Source organism: Apium graveolens, chromosome 1, assembly GCF_009905375.1.
Source record: "Apium graveolens cultivar Ventura chromosome 1, ASM990537v1, whole genome shotgun sequence".
Classification (NCBI taxonomy): domain Eukaryota; kingdom Viridiplantae; phylum Streptophyta; class Magnoliopsida; order Apiales; family Apiaceae; genus Apium; species Apium graveolens.
Genome location: NC_133647.1, coordinates 39,357,854 through 39,381,964, shown reverse-complemented (window position 1 = coordinate 39,381,964; position 24,111 = coordinate 39,357,854). Strand labels below are relative to the sequence as shown.

The 24,111-nt window shown below is 34.8% G+C and overlaps 1 protein-coding gene across 5 annotated transcripts; it reads right to left on the bottom strand.

Annotated features, from left to right (window-relative positions):
- Positions 1-926: 926 nt before the first annotated feature.
- Positions 927-23,701, bottom strand: LOC141663075 (uncharacterized). Of its 5 annotated transcripts, none has more exons than XM_074469259.1 (26): positions 23,355-23,701; positions 21,882-21,962; positions 20,915-21,052; positions 20,248-20,358; positions 20,086-20,136; positions 19,859-19,959; positions 18,180-18,273; positions 17,811-17,942; positions 17,398-17,652; positions 17,205-17,283; positions 16,667-16,755; positions 16,499-16,582; positions 15,498-15,572; positions 15,365-15,412; positions 14,593-14,688; positions 13,729-13,958; positions 9,679-13,196; positions 9,497-9,576; positions 9,253-9,333; positions 8,218-8,289; positions 8,031-8,136; positions 7,866-7,920; positions 6,377-6,505; positions 6,150-6,267; positions 2,022-2,098; positions 927-1,555 (listed from the first exon to the last, which is right to left on the bottom strand). In XM_074469259.1, exons 1-26 carry the CDS (start codon positions 23,517-23,519, stop codon positions 1,162-1,164), a joined length of 6,459 nt encoding a protein of 2,152 aa, XP_074325360.1. In that variant the 5' UTR covers positions 23,520-23,701; the 3' UTR covers positions 927-1,161. The 5 variants fall into 5 exon arrangements, with proteins under 5 accessions (XP_074325360.1, XP_074325362.1, XP_074325361.1 ...); XM_074469261.1 differs by having other exon boundaries at positions 20,915-21,048; positions 23,355-23,492; XM_074469260.1 differs by lacking the exon at positions 23,355-23,701 and adding an exon at positions 22,623-22,928.
- Between the last annotated feature and the right edge of the window lie 410 nt (positions 23,702-24,111).

Genomic DNA, 24,111 nt, shown 5'->3' with positions numbered 1-24,111 from the left:
GATAAATGAATAACCTCGTCTAATGAATAAATTTTTTCGGTCCCAACTTGGTCCAATTGGCTTAACGAATAATTTTGCTTAATGCATTAACGAATAAATACAAATGAAGTCTTTATACGCCCTATGTAATATAAATGACTAATCATTATATTTCAAATAATATATTTTTATTTATATAATATATCATGAATACATTTCATTCAATGACTAATTTTCTAACACATTAATAAGTCATATTTTTTCGAAAAATGCCTCCAAAATTGTTTCTTTCCTCCCCAAAATGCATCTGATCCTTGATTTTGTGTAAAGCATGCACCACTTCAGGAATATTTTGATCATGTTCTGGAATATTTTGATCATGTTGCAGCAGGTAGTTTTTTATAATTCTAAATTCTCACTGTATCTTTATAACACAATCATATTACTATTTTAGTGTTCAATCTACTATAATGGCTTCCAACGAGCAAGCAAAACCAGTAAATAAAAATAATGATTAAATACATGCATGCATGCATGCATGCATATACAACTGATCTAGAATTCTAAAAAAATATGAATGTAATTAAAGTTTGCATAAAAGTTATAACTACCAGTTACATTTGAACTTAATATATACAAAATGATATAATTACAAAAAAAGTCTAAAAATATCATCTAAATAAATTATTATTCATTTATCAATAAATAAATATTATATTCATTAATCGATAAATAAATAATCTCACCAAATGAATATTTTTTTTGTCCCAAAAGTATTCATTAATCGAGGTTCTACTAACATTCTTTATTTTACAATTTTCTTTTATTTTTTCTGTTACCTTCAACAATAGAAACCTCGAGTCACTACGCCTCGCTGGAGGCTTAAACCCTCAATTTCTTAGTCACCAAGAGGCTGAATTAAAATTTAAATATGCCTGATTAGGAGCTTGTTTGTGTAAACTGGGAATTTGGAATAGCAGTTTAGCAAGGTTACGGAGCAAGAATTTACAAAGATTAAACATTCTACAAAAGGCTGTCCAGTTCTACGCACATTATCAAATTTTTACTACATCACTACCCTCCGCAAAAGAGACAAGTTTACAAAATAAATCTAAAAATATGCACCCCCCTAAATTTACCCTGTAAACTAAATTTATGCACCCCTAAACTACTATTACTTAACTAATGTTTTCTCTCCCATTTACCTTCCCGACGACCATCCCGATCCCTCCGCTCCATGATCTGCCTATACTTGCTTCCTCTAGAACCATGCCTCTGCGAAGAACCAGATCCACCAGGCTGTCCTTCAAGGGCTGATACTAGTTCTGGGTCTCCAATGCTCCCTGTATCACCCGAGTCTCGACTTCCATCAAAATTTTCTTCATAACTACTGCCACCTTCATCATGGCGGTCTCGTAATTGAAGAATGGTTGGTAGTTGACCCAAAAACTGTCGAGACCCCGATAAAACAATCGTTGGCATCGACTCAGGTTGCATACTTCCAGCACTAGTTTTTAGGTTGCCTTCATTAATTGGTCTTCCATTTTCTCTCTCACGAAATCTCTCTCGAGGCCGACTGCATGTACTAAACATTAATACAATGGAAGTAACAGTGCTGTTTCTATGAGTATGAATGGTACTTCTTCAAAAGTTATATAAACTATTCAGTTACATGGGGGTACAACCATCTTCGAGTTGTATGAACTTTTCATTTTATCTACCAATTAAATAAGAAAGATGTGCTGCCATGTGCAATATTTATGATAAACATGCGCTTACTTGGCATAGGAAAAAAAAATCATTGTCACGAAGTTTTCAAGTTTAATATTGTATTAATAAAAGCATTTATTTCACTTCTCTATCCCCAAGGATCCTTAAAGCAAAACATGGAATGGAAGGAAAGTAAGCATCAACCACTTGATTTATGAACAAGCATCTCTGCTATAACAATAGGAACTTGATGAATCTAAATGACGGTAATTTCTGTAAGTTGAATGTTGGGTTTTATCAGCAATATATGTCACTTTGATGATGATATATACCTGTTAGAAGTAGAAAATTCTCGCCTTGATGAGCGGATTCCAGATTCTGCTTGCTCTAGCTCCCGTTGAAGTTCCCTCTGCAACAAAACAATCGTTAAGTGATCTGAACCAATATCCTAACAAAGCCTATTGCAACATGTGACATGTTAATACGACCACAGTTTATCAGGATGACATTGCTTCAAATTTCAATCTCTCAGATGATTCTTCAAAATTGTGTGTTAAAACAATATATGAAACATTTCCTAACAGTTTAAGATGGCAGTCAATAGAAACTGAATTCAACATGGTACTTATTTAAGTGCAGATTTAAACAAATAAAGGACTACTTATAAGGTATTGTTGTCAAGGAACCAGTTACTCTAAAACCACAAGGTGTTAGTAACCAGCTCATCTAAAACCTTAAGGTGTTAGAGGAAGGCCCCAATAGGATCATATATTTAACACTCCCCCTCACTCGAAAGCCCATTTATGGGTCGAAGAGTGGAACACCGGCACCCATCTTTGGGGTATTAATTGCCTTTAGTGTCCACATTAAATTGTGAGAATATTGGGGGTGGCTGGGAATCGAACCTTAGTTCTCCCGCCAGCCTAAGCTCTGATACCATGTTGAGTAACCAGCTCATCTGAAACCTTAAGGTGTTAGAGGAAGGCTCCAATAGGATCATATATTTAACAATTGTATCTTTCATTCCTTGTACTTTTTAATATTGCTCTTCATATTAAATATATAATGATATTGATATGTACCTGTAGCCTTGCTTATCATTAGTTCACATCACACTAGAGCGTTAACTATAAAACACAAAATCAAAATGACAGAATTTCGTAAGATGTAACGAATGTCTGAACAATCATATGAACCTAAAAAGAAAGATGTTCATGAAAGTCATGGCAGCAAGTCGGGTCTAGTTTATATTTTATATATAGTATACTATACATAATTTGATTCTGAGTACCGATACATACCATAGTGTTTTAAACAAGTAACAGTTACATGTATTATAAACAAGTAACAGTTGCATGTATTATAAACAAGTAACAACTAAAAAGTAATCTAATAACTAAACAGCAGATTAATTACATGTATGATTATAGCGAACTGTGTGTATGCGTGACAATGCCACAATGGCATATTATAACAACACCACATGTATGTGTGTTAGAATGGACTTTTAGCTTTTAAACTAAACACCGAGTAGAAGAAGAAAAACATACTTCAAATTGAACAACAATCAATACAACTCCAGAAAAAGAAAAATTTCCTTAATACTAAAGAGCAAATTAATGTAGTCCAGAAAAAATAGAAAATTGCACAAGCACCCGGTTTGCTCTCCCTCTCCTCTGCTCTCTCGTTCTTAATTAGGTAGATGAGCTCTTAATTAGGCAGACTGCAGAAAAGGTAGGTAGGTAGATTAGATTTAAGAGAAATTGTGTTTTTTAAATAAAAAAACAATTATTCAATCTGGATAAGCTTTTGCACCAGGTGATGATCTGAATGACTAATCGACTGAACAAGTTGACATCCCAGTCGACCAAATTTCTTACATACTAGACACAACCGAGACAACAATGCTTTACGCTTATTTTTCTAACCTCAATTGAAATTAGCTAGGTTTGCGCATGTAAAACAGTCAACATGCAACTGTGTCCGTGCGCATGCAGACAAACTGTTTCCAAGCATAGATAGCACTGTTTGTTATTTTATGGATCCCCTTCAGAATCCACAACCAGAGAACATGATATCTCAAGCTCTTTTCCTAAAAATGTCACCATTATATTACATAGATTTTGTATGTATATTGAAATAACTGGTATAACGGTAAATATGGTATACCTTACATTTGGATTTCTGCTGTACTATCATATTCTACGTAGGTGTATGTTAGCTTCAGTTGAGTTGGTGTATGGGTAACTTAACAGTTTTAAGTGTTTATTTCACTGGTCTGGTTGGAGCGTAGGGGGTGCTTGTATAAGCCTAAATTTTTTTGAAAAAGGTAGGTTGATTGATTAGGTTTTAGAGAAATTACATTATTTATTATAATTATATTCAATTTGGATCGGGTTTTGCACCACTCAACTTGGTTAGTCGGACTCGGCTAGAAGTGTTCAATACGGATATGTGTCCAAGTGTTGACTGGGATGACTAGTTGACCGGACACGTTGACACTTTCCTACAAACTTAAAGTCAGCTGATTCAGTCGATGCAGGACAACTCGTAGAAAGTGATTTGTAGAAGAAAAACGCGAATATGATAACACTTGGGTGAATTAACTTCAAATTATTGATTTTTCAACCACGGAAGGGAGAAAAGCTATGGATTGCAACCCATGTACGAGACCTAAATCAATATTGACATCAAAATACTATACATTAATTAAGTCTAATTATAATATAATATGGTATTTAGAATGTCTATATAGGGAACATGAAGCTAATAAAATAACCTAATGGACTATGGTCCGATAACAATTGGGTTTGTCATATAACGTACAAAATATTTTATTAACCTACAAACCCCACAAAAAAAACACATACACAAATAATTTCAATTCTCTCTCAACTAATAAATAACATATAAAAAGATTTCTCCACTTCTGTTTCTCAGCAAGTCAGTCCTGAAAAATTGACTGCTCGACTAGTGACGAGTAGTCATGATCGTGACAAAAATGTTTATATTTCTAACCCCAACCGATATTAGGTAGCTGCGGCATCAGAAAGTCAACTATAAAAGTGGGTATTAGGCGATTAAACGATTACCAAGCGTAGATCAGAACTACTCATTATTTTCTGGATTATAAATAAAAAAATCCTTCAGAATGCCCAACTTGAGAAAATAATATCTCAAGATCTGATCCTTAAAATTTTACCATAATATGTATCGTAAAAAATAACGTATTACCTTACGTACAAATTTCTCTTGTACTATCCCAAGGGGTTTAATATACAAGTTTACATAGGTGCTGTATCATGTATGTTTTCTTCAGTTGAGTTGAAGTCTTGGCAACTGAACTAGTTCTGAGCATTGTTAGTCGGACACGGATAGAAGTGTTCAATACGGATACATGTACAAGTGTCGGACTTGGCAACATTTTGAAAAATGTACATGTTTTTGGTCTCTTGTATCCAAGTTCGAGTACTGAGTGTCCGACACGGGTACTTCAGACAAAATGAAGAGTCCGAGTAACATAGGTTATGGGCATCAATTTCACTGATCCGGTTGGAGTATAAAAGGAAGGCTTATAATTTTCTTTTAATTTGCCCACGAGAAAATCAAAACCACCAAAATGACTATCCTTTCACCTTTCTTTATTATGTTAAAATGTAACGGAAAAGGAGTGATCCATGTGATCTCTTTCTACACTGTTTTCTTTGAACTTTTGAAGTCTCAAATTATTCTAACTCCAGCAGCAGTATCAACTTCTTATATATCAGGCATTACTTCAATATATACACACAATATGATAATAAGCACATCAGCTACAACAGGATTTGAAACATTTAAGAAAATGCAGTATCTTAATGAACCATTTAAGATACATTGCTTTGAACCATAAGAAAATGCAGTATCTTATTGTTCATATATACATTGCATACTGAAATTAGTAGCATACTGAATTTTTGGAAAATCACAAAAATATTTTCGCATAAGAAATGAATTTCTTCCAATATATGTCGAAGGTGGACTCTCAAAGCAAACAAGCATCAGAGAGCAGACATGATAAATAAACAAATACTATATTTTTAGGCACCGCTAATATAGTGATGACAGAGCGGCAGAAAATTCAGAAGAGCTTTTACTACCGGATTTAAGGAGCCTGATACTGAATTGATGTTTTGATTAGTTTATAATATTAAGACAAGCTATAGCAAATTAAAAATTTACACAGCGCTTTTTCTTACATATTCTAAATCATGTTATAACGTCTCTTGACCTCATAGAGTACCCATTGTTTTCCATGAAACAACACAAAAAAGAAGAAAACGAAAAATTAAAGAGAACAAAAGCAACAACAGACTAAGGGAAAGGAGAGCTAATAAACTGGTGTACATGGATAACTATCATTAACATATCACACACTAAAGAGAAGTGTAACAATTCGTAGAAACAAGTTTATTTTATCTTGCCTGTGTTTGCTTTTCTCTCTCCATATCAAGGTTGTGGCGAAGCTCTCTGGTTTTTGTACGCTCAACTTCAAGCAGCTGTTGTCTCTCAATCTCTCTTTCAACTTCAGCTGTCCTCTCGCTGGAAACATAAGGCAGTGTATCTCTTGGTTGAACATTTACTCTCACACACAAACACACAAATATTACAAAATTAAGAAAATTAGATAAGAAAAGATAAGATGGCGAACCTATCTAGTCGTTGAATAAGTTCTGCCTCACGTGAAGCTGCCTTTTCCAAATATTTTTGGCGGGTACGTCTTAGAAGTAGCTTTTGTTGCCTACGGGCTATTACATCTTCTCTGAGTTTTAACTTTTCACTGTTTGAATGGAAATACAAACATTTATAATACCAAATCAGTTCAATGACAACTGAGGATTTGGAGAAAGTGAAAAACTTAAAAGTTGCCAAATTTTTTATATTTATGAACCTCAGAAACCAACATTCAAAAACACTGTTCCAAGAAAAATAATTCACCTTAGTAAGAAACAAATTTTACTGAAATAGGGTCAGATCATGATTATTTTGCAGATTTTCTAGATAAGACTAGGTCAGGAGATAATGTCAAGGGCACAATCCATTTTTTCAGACGATAAAGGAAAAAAAAGATCTTAGCCATAATCATTCCACGACAAGAATATAATGTTCTACTATTTTTTTCAGGGTTCTCTAAACTCCTTTGATTAATACACTGGTACCATATCTTCTGAATAGCATACTGAAATAAGTAGTGTACTAACACCTTTTCTACTTGTGTAAAATGTTGCCAACATATTGTAGACTTGTAGATAGAACCGACTGTTTATAAATATTAATTGAATCAACCACTACTTTTTCTTAATATATACTCCTAAAGGTCCAATTTTCACATGAGATCGCCAAGGAATGGTACATTGCTCTAGAGAATTTTTAATTTAAATGATTTACAAAAAAAGTTGAACTTACAAATATAGGATAAGTTATTTGATAAAGGATACAGCTACAACAAACTAAAGTATAACCAAGGTTTTCGTCCACTCTACAATACCAATTACAAAAGACAATTGGATGCAGAAGTGATATCACATTTGAGCATCTCCATAGAGGTGCCAAAATCTATGTGGCTTGGCACTCTTAGGTACCTCCCTATTGGAGTTACAAGGGTTCCTGGAGAAGTTGCCACCTTTTGGCTCCCCCTCTAAATGGAAAAAAACCCAAATACTTGTTCTAAAAGTATATATTACCCATACTTTTAATATCTACATGTAGTTCTATTATTTATTTGGGGACCATCTAGGCACCATCTAGGCACCTTTTACGAAGGTGCCAACTATTGGACTTAAAGTGTGTCAAACATGACATAAATGGAGGAGAAAATAAAAAATTATTATTTATGGTGTGTTGGACATGAGGAGTGCCTCTATCGGAGATGCTCTTAGCAGCCAATTTCGAATTTTAAAAGGAAGACAATTGTGTAATGCTATGGATTCTCCCTCTTGTGACTTTAGACTATTTTTTACTCTTAAACGGTGTTAATTAACAGGACAAATATTATGCTACAAAGTTAGATAACAGGACATGAATGACTAAATAGTCCGTCCAGTCTTTTGAAATTTTTATCAACAGTGATATTTCTGGTTTTAACTCCTGCAATGCTGTTTATCTGTAATTAGTTAGGGAAGTATTAAAGAAATGCATACAGGGAGCTTATTTTATCTCTGATTTGCTGAATCCGGTTATCATCCTTCGCATTAACTGCAAAAATAAAGTGGTGTTACAGCCATCAGCTAACCATACTAAACGATTTAACAAATATCAGGATTTGTATTATAAATTGCATATTTTATAATAAAAAAAATGAATACATGAAAGAAAAGGAAGCTCCACAAAATCTTTGAGTTCAATAGATGATTCTTCCAGCCCTTGTTCTTTCAGGATAAGGTCCATCTCGATTTCAGCCTCCTCCAATTCCTGTAATTTATTAGAGCGACTCAATAGAAGAAATATAACAGGAAAAAGGAATCATACAAAATCTATTTTTTTTAGTCTTACCAAAACCTTTTCATCTTCTTTCTTTGAGAAAATTTCCAGATATGACTGGACAGAAGTTAAATTGGAAAGTACCTGCGATAAACATACTTAACTTAAGTTAAATATGAAGACTTGCAAGTTGCAAAGGCCAGCTAAAACTTATAAACACTAGCATATATTGCCATATCAAATTCCAAAAAAAGTAAAAAAACAATCAGAAATCTTGAATCCGCTAATTAAAAATAATGACAGAGTATAAATGTTGGACACTACAACGGCCATCATTGTTAGATGGGATTAAGTATGGGATAGGACCATAATCCTATACAAAATTTTAGCCCATGTTTGTTTTGTGTAGTTGGCCAAGGGATTATAATCCTAGGAATGAGAAGGATAAAAAAATTATGGAGGGGATTAAAAAATACTTGGTTCGACCCAGCATAATTAAGGATTAGCTTTATTTAGACAAAAACACTCATTAATGTTTAACTTAAATTATACCAAAAAGGGTAATATTGTCCTCTTGATTCGTGCTCAAATAATGGACTTTTTATATGATTTAAAAAACCAGGATACTAATGTATGGATTATTTTTCTTGGAATATAATTGTTCCAAAGACACATAACGAGCGATTAAATAATGGTGAAATTCCTGATCCACGCTCTAAATTGAGGAGACCTGGTTATAATTTTAGAACACTCCTGTCCCTATAGGGTTCTGATATTATTGTGCAATCTAAAAGTGTCTCTTCCAAATCATTCTAGGCGATTCTGATATAATTACGTAGAGAGGTATTCTAAGATTCAAAAATTATCGGCACAATTATACAAATATATGAACACAACTGACCGGGAAAAAGTATTTTTTATGCTTTTTCTTGCAATGCCTATCCATAACAACAAATGATTAAGCCAACAGAGTGTTGGAGCAGTGGTTGAGCTCTTGTCCCACTTGCGGGAGGTCAAGAGTTCGACTCCTGGCGTGCGTGTGTAATCAATTAGCAAAACCAACAAATGATTATGGAAGTTTTGTTTTACAAAAGTTAAACATTTTACCTGCAGAATTGTTTCACGTGTACTTTCAAAATCTGGGTCCATAAGCTTATGAAAACTTGAAGAAAACAATTTCTCTAGGGTCTACAGTCAAAAAAAAATCATTGAGTTTACATGCATGATCCAAATAAGCAATAAAATCAATTAGTATGTGAAAAAATGATAATCTGCAATTTCCATAAAATGAAAGAGCCCTAGGTAATACTTCCCCTATCAAAAGTAAATCAAGCTCTGCCGAATCAATTACCTCTTTCGCACCATCTTCTTCATTTCTTAGACCAAGCAATGCCATGCATGCTATTCTCTCAAGATCGCCTGATCTCTTCTCTACAGATAATTCAAAATAACAAACACTGAGAAAGATACTTTAGATAAATAGATGCACAATATGCAACTTATATTGAATGTATTATTTACTGAGGATCATACCAGTTTCTAGCTTTCCTATAGTCTCGATATTTTGCCAGATAATCTGGGGAATCAAAGAAAAATCTTCAACTGGAGAATAGAGACAAACACTAGCGACAAGGGCCAACGAAAGTTGTATCAGTGGACCTTCACAAGTTGGCTGAGCAAGATTTGTTAAACCATAAAGAACACTATCGACTGAGGTGAGAAGGGATTGCAACTGATATCGCTCAGCAAATGGAACATAGCTTAGGAGAAGTGCTATGGCCCGACTTCTTAAAGGTAATGACATGTCAGATGATGCTATTACAACTACCTGATCCCATGTACTAAAAACAAGAGGAGAAGATATTGAATGACAACTTGAGCCAACTAGTTCAGGCTTATTCAACTTGCTGCAAACAGTGAAAGCCGAGATTTCTGTACCACCATCAACGTCACGGCCTAAAAGCTTCCCCAAATGATTAAGTGCAAGAAAACGCTGTTCTGGTTCCGGGTGACCAAGCATTGACGAGAGAAGATCAATAATTGAATGATCAGTTCCATGATCGTAATAGGTGCCTCTCGCAAGCAAGGATGATAACCACTTATCAGACTGCAACCTCCATGACATTTTAGGTGCACTAGAAGAAAAAGTATTTATTGCAGAACATATGGAGGCAATCACATTATCCAAACAAAAACATATTGGCAGTCCAAGAATGCAATCAAGCATTACAGAGGCCACCACCCAGCAATGGGATTCTAGAAGGACACAAACCACTTCAGCTAAACCTTCAAGACTTGTCCTCCAATTAGCTGAAAAATCTAAAGCCAAGTCAGATGGAAGGATATTCTGTTTCTCAACACCAGCGGGAATAGAAATGACTTTTGCAACTGAAGTTGAGCATCTTGCGTACATTACACATTGGGCCGATGTGAGTGTCAGCTTCTTGGCCATCTGAGGATGAAGTTTGAAACAGACCTCAATAGTTGGATTCAGCTTAGAAATGAGACTCTCCACATCTTCAGAAAAGCATATAGCTTCCTCAACCGATAAATGATAGACCCTTTTATTCACTATACCAGCATCTTCAATAGCACAGTCCACTTTTACATCCCGTGCAGTTGGACTATTCTTGTTACTAATATCGTCTAGAAACCATGAATGTGATATGGAAGTATCACAAGGTTCAGAAGTGATAGTATCAGAATGCAGCTGCACCCTAGGTGGAATGACACCCCATACTCGTAAAGTCTCAGAAAGCAAAAGTTTACAACCCTCCATTATACTCTGAAATGCGCACATGTAGTCATGAAATGCCGATGTTGGCTCAAAGTCTGTAAATGCAGCCCAGAAGACAAGGGACTGTAAAATTTCCCTTTTACGTTTGAATGTTAGTTCAGGAAAAACAGAAGCCAATATAAATATCGTTAGTGACCTTCTGTAATTGCTATTTTCTGAAATCTCCTGTTTCTTGTAATTGGGTTTAATATTATGGAAAAGCTCGTCAAAGCATAAAGATTCAAAATTAAGACAGGGTTCATCGATCAAGAGTTTTTCTCCATCAGACACCTTATGCAGAGAATATGCAATTACTGGATTTAACAAGAGCAATATAGACTCGAGAAATGACACATCACAGTGTGAGGCCTGACACAAAGATACAAGTACTTGAACAACTCTAGGTACTTCAGGAACCATTGCTTCCATGTGCTCCACCACGATGGACTCGAGCACGTATAGGATGACAGCTTTTGCATTTTTCCCCACAAACCCTTTATATTGACTAGAATTTAAGAGAGATGATATACTATCATCGTCTCTCTGGATAAATGGCCACGAACATAGATCAGAAAACCAACACAATAGATCTGGAACAACACTTGAGGACAAAGATCTCAACTGCAATCTAACTGCCTCCAATATGATCTGTCCAAAGGACTCAAATTCTTTCTTAACATCAGGAAAGAAATGACTGATATCAGGGTAGATTGCTCGAAAAGATTGATCGACAGCCTTTATATCAGGAAATTTGATATCTTTGTCAGTAGGCAGACGTTTAATTTCACAAAAACTCGCTTCCTCATTTTCCTGATTAGCAATTCTATCCAATACTGCAAGTTCATCCGAAAAAATAGATAATAAATACATCAGCTGAGACAGATCTGAAGCAAGAAACAGCTTCTCCTTCTGATAGACCTTGGCGTTACGAGATACTGCCATCCAACCAAGGAAGCGGACCAAAGGAAAGGAAGAGAAAGAGAATGTAGGTATTTTCTGTATCCAGGCAGAAGGAGGAATCAAGTTCATATAGCGGAGGGAGCTGATGGTGCCCACGGGTTTATCTAGTCCTTCATTACCACTTGAAGCAGCTACCAGCCTTTGAAGTAGCACCCAGCGACGTTGTACCTCATGCACTTTGACCGGATCTAACTGCAGAGTTCCTTCTTTGAACTGAAAATAAAAAGACACCAGCAGCCCATTCAAGAACTCAGCAGATTCTAATATAATATCAATGACATTTTCAGGTGTACAATACAGCTTAGTTGCCGAGTGCAACAAGAATACAAGACTCTGCATGAGCACTTCATGCATGGAATTCTTATCTGCAAGTAGCCGCTTTATGAGAAAGTTGAATAACAATTCTTGATTCTGTCGAACTAAGGTGATCGCATCTACATACAAATCATCATGCTGTGACAGATTTATGACTTCTTCATTTCCTTCAGCGCCAGATGAAGTATTTTCCCCATCTGAAGATGTCCTCTGATACTTTTTGTCTAATTGTGCAGCCTCAAGTAAAATTTGAAGAACAACCGTGTCCCTTCTTCTTTCTAGATGAGATACAGTGTCCAATTTACTGTGGCTCTCTTCCAGAACCCTTCTAAGGTTGACTAAATCATTTGTTTTACTAATCTTGCTAACATCTGTCTTGTGGCTTAGCGTTGCAGATTGTTTAAAAGAATTCAAAAAGAAGGGATTTACATAACATTCTGCTGCTAAAAGTAAAGAATCAATAGCAGCCAGATGACTCTCAGGTGAATTCTCGTTTTGAAAGTTCAAATCCAAAGCCAAACGCCTAAACTCAGTAGCCCACAACTCAGAGTCATGATAGGTCACAAGCTGAAGATAATCTGCATGAAAATCAGTATACCTAATAGCATAACTCATATCCACTCCTACATTTTTCTGAAACTGAGTCACTACATTCCTCTCAAATGCATTTTTCTCTTTAGTGTCGGTGATGCAATGACTTGTATCTGTGACCTTATCAGGGTTGCTACAGACAGTTGTCAAAACCATGCTCCTAAGTTCCGGAGGGGCAAAAACAAGGCTTACATCTTCAATAACATCCGTCTTTGTAGCATCAGAATTATCTGCTTTTAAATTACCATCAACCTGGCTATTAAGCTTTGTAGAAACTCCATCATGATGATGAACAGAAGAAAGAGGCGGTCCAGTGGAGACTTGTTCCAATTTTTCATTAACATTGAACTTGCAAAGATCAATATCAGAAGGTAATTGCATGTGTGGATCCATTATTGATAGAAGAACACTGCAAGAAATACAACTCTTTATGGATACAGTATATAAAGCTGTTTAATCAGTTATATCAACTCATGTTGGGTTATGTTCAAGATGCTTTCTGATTTCTGTAAGAACTGCACTATTGAAACGAGATCAGAAATCTATCATGGTGTATTAAAATCATAGCAGGCAGGACAAAGTCGGACTTTGAATATATTTTCTTTGTCATCAGAGTCAGACTGACAGTATTTACATGCTGTAAATCTATACCTAGCTAAACTTTCTGGGGAGTCGGCGATCAACACAAGGCTTCTACTATGGTCATAATTTAGTTAATTTACAAAACAGAATTTTATGTTAAGACCCTGCTTGTGCTAACAGTCAGTATTCTAGTCAGGCAGTCCTCCACTCAAACTAAGAAACATAATCAATATCCAAAATTTCAAAAAGAAGGATCTACATGTATGTCGATCGTACATAATACTTTTTTTTCAAATTAGTCTACGCCAATAAAATCAGATAAATGGATATCCACGAGATTGTAATGCAAGTTATAAAACCTTGGAGCAACTGATCCACGCCTCCATTCAGATTCCAGGGAAGGAAGAACAGAACACTTTTTTACTCCTGTGCGAATGACATTGAGTGCGATTGCGCAAGAGTTTTCCTGTTTCTCAAGGAACATCGGAGCTACATTTCCGAAGGCTATTGAACTTTTAAGAGGGCTTATAGCTGGGTCAAGATAAGGTTCTAACATCTCCACAAGGAAGAGAATCCGATGTTTAACCTCCTGAAATGACAGAGACAAATGAGTGTGGGAAATATATCCAGTAGGTTTACAAGGTGTGTATAACTAAGTTTCGAGAAAAATGTATAAGCTAATAATTTGTGAAATTGCAATAGCGCAAAATGAAAAAGGAAATTCCTTTTATGCAAAATATATATATATATATATATAGCAGGAGATTAATGGAGACACGGTCAATAACAAATGACTCATGAGTTGAGATAGTTCATCACTTTATCACGAAATGATGGACCTTTTCCCCGACACTGGCTCTACATATAAAATTAGTATCAAAAACAGAATATCTGGAGTGTACATACGTCCCACTATTTATGTAAACAACACAACATTTTAGCCAGAAATGACATAGCATATGTACGCGACATTTATCTGGATTCTTACTGTCAATTAACTGGAATCTATAAACTAGTTGATAACTAGGAACCATAGATAAAAGCTTTTATACGTGAAATTTTTTTAAACAAGTAAAGCCTGCAATTACATTAAAATCTATTGGAACACTCCAAGAAGGTTTGTCTGATTACTTCAAGTTGAAGCACAGACTTGCTAGCAAACAACTTAGAAGTAATGAAAACATGAGGTCAAATACAGGATGGTCAAATACAGGATGTAATACCTTATATCTTGCCATAATATCATCCATGTGCCCAGATAGCGCCACTATAATGTATTTAAGGGCAGCACGAGCACGGGCCAATGAATGACTAGCATCCTAATGGATAAGATGAAGTAAACAACATAGTAATCTCAATTAAAAGCCAAAATAATGTAGTAAAGATGGAACCTTCACTTAAATGATAAGAGATAATCATAATACGGCAAGATTTAGCATTTCTAAGCATTAGAAACCATGTTAAGCAAATGAGCATATAACAAGACTTGTGAAATCCACAAATTCCGTCTGTTAAAGTGATTTCCAAAATATTTCTTAGGAGCCATTTAAACTTATACAATAGATCTTCACATCCTACAATCTCCCTACTACCATATTTAACTATAAGCAACAAATCCTTTTTATTTTTCTACTTCTATGATCTAGAATAATTCAAATAATATACTTAAATACTTATCTAATAAAACTAAATTTATGACTAACTAGTCAACTTCATTCCTAAATAATAACTATTAATAACTATTAAATTAATCTTTTCATTCCTCACACCATACCACTTTCTTATTATGTTAGATTATTCATCATTTCAGTCTTGCAACAACTTGATTTGGTACACTTGCATATCAGAACTTTTTAAACATCCCCTATTAGTTTGGCATAGAGAGCATGGCCAGGTTATACAGAAAACAAGCAACTCAATTCATTTAGGATTCTTTTGCATTAGAATAAAGCATGATATCAAGGCATTTAAAAGTTCACTAAAATCTTAACATACTTGAATTACACCCAAAAGATCCTCCAAGAGCTCCACAGTCAAGTCTACCTATATTACAGTAGGCACAAAATTAGGAAAGCATGTACAGAAAACAGAAGAGTATTTAAGCGTAGTGCACAATATCTTGTCTAACCTTTGCAGTCACTTGACCTAACCAAGGTGCGAGTACACCAGAGCACAGATCAATGAGAACGCTTGCAGCCCTGGCCTGTGAAGAAGGTAATATTACTTAAATGTGATTTTACTAAATCTCAAGTAGAAGTCTACATGTTCTTGTATTATTGTTGCACCCTTTATTTATATCTGATATATATTCAGAGTCAGACTAATCATGACATATTGACATGATTCAATTTTAGTAAAGTGTGGACAATTAAATGTCATCTGATTTGTGCAATTACGATTACATAAAAACGTTTTATATTTTCCTCAAAATTGACAAGTAGAAATCAACTATCATTGAGCAATTCAACTAATAAGTATGAACTGTGCAAAATTGTAACTAGTAGGGCCATAACAAGGCCACAAAGATCTGAAACTGATTGAAATGCTAAGGACTATGCTTGACAATTGACGCTGATAGCTGTGGAGAGAATACATAGACAATATATTGACAAAGTTCTTCTATGTATGCAAACATAGTTGCCTTTATTAAGGAATTATAGGCATTTTAGTGCCTTTTCTTCTTAATACATAGATGACATCAAGCTGAAAAAGCTTTTAATTTTCTTCTCATGATGAGGATATAGCTGGTTAAAATGTAGGATGATGATACAGGTCTATTACCTAAAAACACTTTAAATATCTTCCCAGGATGAGAACGTAGCTGGTTAAGATGTAGGATGAGGTTACAAGTCTGTTAGTTATTGGATGCTTTTTCTCCAGATATGAATCCAAATTCTATCTTTCTTTGGCAGTATAATCAAATTTACAAGCAATGATTTTTATAACAAGGGAGACAAACATAAGCTCTCTTTGAGCAGTTTATCTGGAAGTTATAGTAATTATCATGCTGGAGAGTTTGTCAAATGGAATAAAAAAAATCCAGTCAGTCAACACTCAGCTGATTTTCCTTACATTAAGCAAGTACATAGTGCCTTAGAATTAGTAGAAAGAGAAGAAAGCGTGACCAACATGTGATGGAGAAAACGATGACAAGTAACCTGCACATCCACGAAGCAATGGATAAAATGATGCTGATGATGATATTGCCACAATCTGAAATAAAACATCGAAGCTTAGACAAATCTGTTCTAAAATATAATAATAATTACTTAACTTAAGCTGCATATGGGGAACAACCTGCGACAGGGCATATAGCACATATGGCTGTTTCCATTGAGTAAAATTATCATCGACCTGATCAGGACTACTGACATTAGGACGAAGTGCTACAACACAACAAGAGAAACTGTCAAATGCTTCTAGTTATGCAACTTGAAAAATTAAAGAGCAAACGAAAGTCAGAGAGCAGTGTCTTCAGGTTCGAGAAACAATTAAATGTAAAAATTGAAGTACTGCATGAGTGCATATTGTTTCTCTTGAAGCAACAGCTAATCTTACTAAAACTAAAAGTACAAGTGTAGAGGAGTTTCGGTTGTGAGTATTTCTCACAAGTCACAAGTGCTTATCTTGGAGAAAAAAAAACTATTCTGGTTACTCTTTTACCCAGATTGCTATCCTTTTGAGGCAGAGGGAGGAATTCTCCCCTACACCCACCAAAAAAATTAATCTGCGTAGTATGCAGAAACAAGAGCCACCATTATTCTTGCACTGTATATGTTTAGTTTATCCATTGACTTTTAAACAATTTTGTGAGAATGACATATTGCACAGGAACCTGGAAGTAATGCTTGTACAAGTGGCAGTGCCACCCAAAAGTCACAAGTGCCGTTTGCGAGCTTGCTGCATAACAGAGTCTGTAACATAGATAATTTCAAAAAGACAATCATGAACAAGACAAAACAAAAATCCTAGACATCATAACATCATTTGGTTTATGAAGGAATACAGTAATTAATTCAGTGGCCTACCTGGGACGCACAAGCGTAAAGAACATGAAAAACTCCTTCAACGGCCCTATTATCCAAGAAATTAAGATAGCTAAAGTCCCAATGATCGCCCAAAATCTGGAATTCTTCGCCAAATAAGCTTGAATAATCAACTAAAGAAACAGGGTCAGATTGCTCGGCTAAAGACTCATCAGAAACAGAAGCTGTGGTATCAGAGGGAATAGATGCTTTTTGAGCTGATCGGGGATCAACCAACTTTAGCAGTATTCTAGATGCCTGAAAAAAAAAATAGTAAAAGTCAGGAATAACATATGTATTGAAATATGTCTTTAGAGGGGGGAGGGGGATCTGAAAAGTGTGTTTCATGTATCTGTCATTACGCATTTTAGGTTAGTATGATGTATTCAAAGTGCACATATAGACCATAACAGTACCATTCTGCAAACTGTTCCAAGTTTAGGATCTTTGTAAGCCTTCCTTAGCAACAAAATTGTTGCATGTGGACGAAAAACTATTGAGCTGGATGTGGGTAATATTATAGGTGACGGAGTGCGAGATCTCCTTGGCTGATCATTCAGAAGAAAAAGTATGATTACTCACAAAAGCTTAATTAATATGCAAATTCATGAAACCATATTTATGCAATATATCACCGAAATAATAGTTTGATCATAAACAAACATAACGCTATTAGGGACTTTAAAATCTCTTTTCAATGGTACTAAGGAACTAAAATATTAATATAAATATGAAACCGTTAAAACAAGTATGCTTGAAAATACAGGACAAGGAGTAGGAGTTACCTCAAAATTAGAGGAAACAAGTAAAGCTGAGGATGACTGACTGCCCTTAGCAGCTTCAGAGTCAGTACCGCTACCTGCTAATCTAGCAGTCTCTCTGCAATTTTTTATTGTTTTATAACAAAGAATTACTTAATTGTGAAGAAACAAAAAAATATAGAGAAAAATATTTCTTTCTTTTCGGTACGTAAATGCTATAAGATACATATACATAAAAAGAAGGAATTACATTAGGCACAAGTGATAGATAAAATCCACCTGCGTCGCTATCCTTTTTTAATTGTACTGAGTTTCTTGACCTCAATGTATATGGAAATAGTTGATAGTAACATATGATTGATTTTAAGACTTTGAAACAGTAGCGTACTCTCTAAAATATAGACTTCTGCAAGTAAAAACTTGCTTAGACGAAGGATCTAGCTGAGTCTGTGACGCACAAAGCTATGAATATTTAATTTAATAGATATTGCTAAGTTATGCCAACATAACAATTATCCATCGAAAATTAGAGTAAACTTTCTTGGTACCGAGGAAACATTGGGTATTCTCAATAACAATTAATGAAGATGGGTCAGATTATCTTGTAGAAGTACATTAGGTTGAGTTGGAACCAAAAAAGTTAGGATGACGCTGGATTGTAACCATTAGTCTTTTACAATAACTCGCAAAGATTGGACCATTGCTACATCCCCGTATTCTACAAACATTCAAACCACTCTAAGTTCGCACAGTTAACTCAAACCCACAGTTCTTTATAGCTTCCTGAATTCAGATGGCAAAGGGAAAAAATAACAAGTGATTCGCAATCGCCTTACCGGAACCTAAATCTCAGGCATAAAAGGCTCAGGAATTGACAATTGGACATCATAGTTATGCTGGCTTCATATAAATGGAGCAAATAAGAGGATTTCATTGTTTTGTTGCAAATATTAAAATTGGAGGACCTGTAAGTTCCAAATCAATGTTTTGACCATCTCTTATGACTTGTCTCACCTAAACCTTGCTGCAGCTAAATTCTTCTAGCATGATAAGATGTTAACCTACTGATGGCTGATGCAGTGTTTCTGTCTGCCAACCTTAATAGCTAGTTGTAGTATAAGAAACATATATAAGGGCCCCACTCAGAACCTGAACGATTTTGCAGCTAAAAATGGTGAAGTAATGCCAAACAGTGTAAAGAATGATGATGAAAATCGGTAAAACAAAACCAAAGGGACTTGTGCTTCTGTGTTCTAAGCTTTTTATGCATGTTTATCCCCCTGTGAAAACCTTTTAATGTGGTCTTAAACTTTCTTAAAGAGTTACCAGGGTTAAATGGTTCATTTAATCATATGTACTTTGTATTGGGTAGTTGTATAAGATAGAAGTTTCACTTCTGGTGTTCTACTATAAAGAAGGGAGGAATAAAAATTTGGACAAATGCCTTACGTGTGAGGAGTTAAAATGTGGAAGTTCTCCAAGACATTATTATGCGGAAAAGTAAAAATCTGTGGTTTTGTTTTGCATTTGATAAGCTGCTGTACAGCGACATTTGACTATAAAAGACACATCCTGATCAAGACCAGCTTACACTTTCATGAATGTACTGTCTAAAATTTATGGTTTATTCTATTATATAGACTGGCCCTTAGTGTATTGAGTTCATTGCAGAAATGTATATGAATATTAACCTCTTTACGTACCTCTCATTTACAATGTAAAGAATCGGATAAAAGGGACCGGCAAGCATAGCAAGAAAACGTATGTTCGGCTCTGGAGCATCTGAAAAGCTGTTAAGCTCGCCCTGAAATTCATTAAAATAAATTATAATTATGACAACAATAAAACGGATAAATAGAAGAACAAAATTAAAGCAGAAGATGACGCCCAAGGAAACTCTTGAATATCACTTGGAGTTATGGGACTTAACCTCAAGTTGTGGAAGGAACATTGTCAACCGATTTGCCATGTCTTGTAGTAACTACAATGTCAAAGGTGTCAAAAGGTAAATGTACAGGCACTTACGTCAGAGTACAATACATACAGAAATTATATTATATATGTGTGTATAGATAAAATTGTTATATCTCACCTGTAGATGCATATCATGACCATCTTGTTTGTGCGATATAATATGTGGTAATAAGTAATTAGCAACCGGCTGAAACTCGGGTTCAAGACCAGTAACTGGGACGCCAACCAACTGCAAGTAGTGGGATGAAGCATCAAGTAATAGTTGAAAATTTATTGGCTCAAACTGAAATGCAACAATCCCTGATATCTGGTCTCTTCACTGGTTTTTAATAAGCCTTCTTAACTGGAACCCCTTTGAGACGAGTCAGTTGAGGGTGAAAGAAACGAGGCAAAAGCTTTTCCTGTTAAGGATCCCAATAGCCCAGCCCCAAAAAAAATTATCTTCATTTCCTGTCTGGAAATTCAAGTTCTCTTTCTTGCTTAACTGTACTAACAAGTATTTGACTATCTATTGAAAGGAATGAAGAGAACGGTTATGGCTCTCCTAGTGAACTTTCTCGAACTTAGCCATCTTGTCAATATAGTGGACTAGTCAATACTAACTTTCTTGTCTGTAAATTTTGGCACTGAGTAACTAAGTTTAAATGAACTAGAAAAGGACTAGTATTGCACTCTTCTCTAGTAATTACATACATTGCACAAATGATAATGTACTATCAGACCTTATCAAACAAATATGGTGTCTCCATATATACAAATGTTGCAGAAAGACACTGAGAGCTAACCTGAATGAAGAATATAGCTATAGGATTTCCTCTGAGACAGGATATCCTCACATAGCGACATGGAGTGTAGTTCATTGGATATATCATGTCACGACGCGGTGCTTCGCAACGTGGACGGACTTTAACAAATGACTCTGGCTATTGAAGATGGTTAAGTCAATAAAAAAAGATTGGGAACTGCTAGACAAATTATGTAGCAGTCAACTTTCAAATATTTAAGCAACTATCAATGTTACTCATCAACCTGTTTCTATATATAAGCATATTAATAGTAATCTTTTGGTATTTCAAGCCTGCAAGGCCAAAATTTAATGAAGCCCACTCAGCCACTTATTTCACATCAGGTTATTCAAAATCAGTTTATTAGAAAATATAACACTTAAAAAATCCAATACCGTTCCAGAATATAAGAGAAATATATACCTATTACTACTAGTCACACATAATTTGGTTATAATTTCTTTGTAGAGATTGAGCATTAAATTGTTTGTAACGATGTTCTGTTCTGTGTTAAATAATATAAGTAGCATTAACAATACCAACAAGTCATTTTTAGAATAAATAAATAGATAAACACATGCATATGTGTGTGTGTATTAAACAGATTTGATGAGTAGGATAAAAAATATCCGTGGAAGATTACATGTTATTTATCCATTCGTTCCTACTTCTATTATGTGCTGAAGTTAACAATTTTCTTTTAAGAGAGAACGACTTTTATTGCCCGTCTTAACTCAAATTTGTTACCAGTTAGGGTCCTTTTTGTTCAACAGAGACAAATCACTTGTGTGTTGCATCCCTACAATCTGTTCCATCATTTATAGAATCAGTAGATGGGGCATTCTAGTAATACAAAGTAAATGTATATGTTGACATTAGAATTGCGAACAATATTACTCATTACAGTACTTCACTGTACAATCTAATCACCAAAATTGCGAAGTTCGAAAGAGTTCCAAGTTCCAACCTTGTAACGCAAGCCAACCGAGATTTCCCATTCCAAAACAGACTTATTGTAGATCCTTATATGTGATAATAAACAAGGTTCCTGCAATCAAACCACCGTTCAGAAAAGTTAACTAATATTTAGTAAATGAGAGTCAAGTTAATTTAACATAAAAGATTGTTTCATTATTTCATATCACTATTATATTAATTAATATTAAATATTAAATATACCCATAGCTTTCTAAGCAGGATTCGACTTGGCATCTAACATAGTAAATAAGAGTGAGTTTAGAAGTGAATTAACAACATCAATAAATGAAAGTGACATTTGAAATGTATTAGTTTAATTATTTACATTTGTCATAAATATTACTATTACTAATTACCATAATATGGTAATAAATACATCAAAAAGACAAGAAATCTGCATTCGCAATGCGCCAGTGCCCAAGAAAGTTTTTTGTCTGGACTCCTCAACGCAATCTAGATCAGCTCAGCTACATACTTTAACCACTCTAAATTCTTTAGAGTCTCGATGATATGAATTTCCTCAAATTATATATTAACTTTGACTGAAGTTGTATCTCGAGGTAATACAAATTAACTTTTATTAGGTGTAGAAGTTATAATGCATCATAAATATTCTTTGAATGGATATTATCGAGGCCCCAACAAGGTTTGGTTTATCTAGTAAGTTTTCCAAACAGAGACGAGCAACGTAAGCCACAAAGGCAAAGGAAACACCAACTCCAGGATTTACCTTTAATGATTCCACCATAACACCCCTAACAATATCATAAAAGAAGTTCCAACAGAAAATTCCATTTCCACGTATCTAAACAACAGAAAATAACAACATAACACCGATCCTTCTTCACCTTCTGGTGTTCACCCTTTATGGCACAATTTAGAAAACTGGCCCTTAGTGGCACTTAGAAATGCTTTCAAAAAACGCAACCTTATTTCACATTTCTAATAAAATTTTGATATTTTCTGAAACCGCACGTTCAACATGCATTTCTGAAAAAGAAAACTGAAAGATAAAAACTAATAACGCAACTAACTCCTGTTTGACAAGCCCAAATATGATAGGCCCAACGGAAAAAAAACAGGTTATAAATTTTAAATAGCATAAAAGCCAAACGCCTTCAAGTTTCTTTGTGCCCCGAAGGGCCATATTTTCAGAATGTACTATTAGGGGCATTTTGACTCCAAACTGTGCCATAAGTGGCCTTTTCTCTTTCACCTTTAGTTGATAGGTTAAAAACATTCTGACAACCGGAACCCAAACCAAACATAAAAACAAGAAAAAAGAAACCAATTTTGATTCAGCTGAGGGTGACAACAAAGGACAAAAAAACAACTCAAATGCTTGAGAAAACCCGAAATTCTAACAAGCATAACACAAAATTAAACACATCCCGGATAATAATATGTCAACTATAATAATAATAAGGGGAATTAAAAATTGAGGGACATAACATTAACATACATCGAGCTGAAGAAGAATCCACTCCTTAGTATTAGTAGCAGTAGACCAGTGAGTACGAAGGTCATTATCAAGAACATGAATACCCTTTTGAGATGGGGATTCTCTAGACATACCCTTTACTTTATATCCCAAACTCTTCACTCTAGCTTCTAGCTCTACCTCCATTACAATTCAACTCTTCACTCTGTACATACAAACAAATATTTTCGTAGTAGGGATATGTTTGAGATTGTTGGATACTGAAACTCAAAGCTATCAAGTTACTAGTTGTTCTTTTAGTATTCCGACAGTCTTTGTGAATTTTGTGGTGATTTGGAATGCGGAACAACCAAAAATATATTTATGTGTGTGATTGGAAAGAATGACAAAATTATCAGGTTTTAACACTTCTTTAACTAAAATACCACTTGTCGTGATACGTGGCAAAAAATACCTTTCTATTAATCCTATTTCAAATTTGAAATACCTAATAATTTTTAAAGCTACATATATAATATTTTAATCAACTATACACACATATAACACATACATGGTGGTAATGGCATTTATCCTCAAATTGAAGTTGGGCTATTAGTCAAGTATACGAGATAAATCTGGGATACCGAACATGACAAAACAAATTAAATCTCATACCCAAATGTGACATGCATAATATAGCTTATACCCATTAGAAAAGTACGGATTAGACTATGTTACCTCGCTGTCCAATGCGTATTACTTTCTGATTCTTTCTTTTAAAAAATAATTTAAAATAATA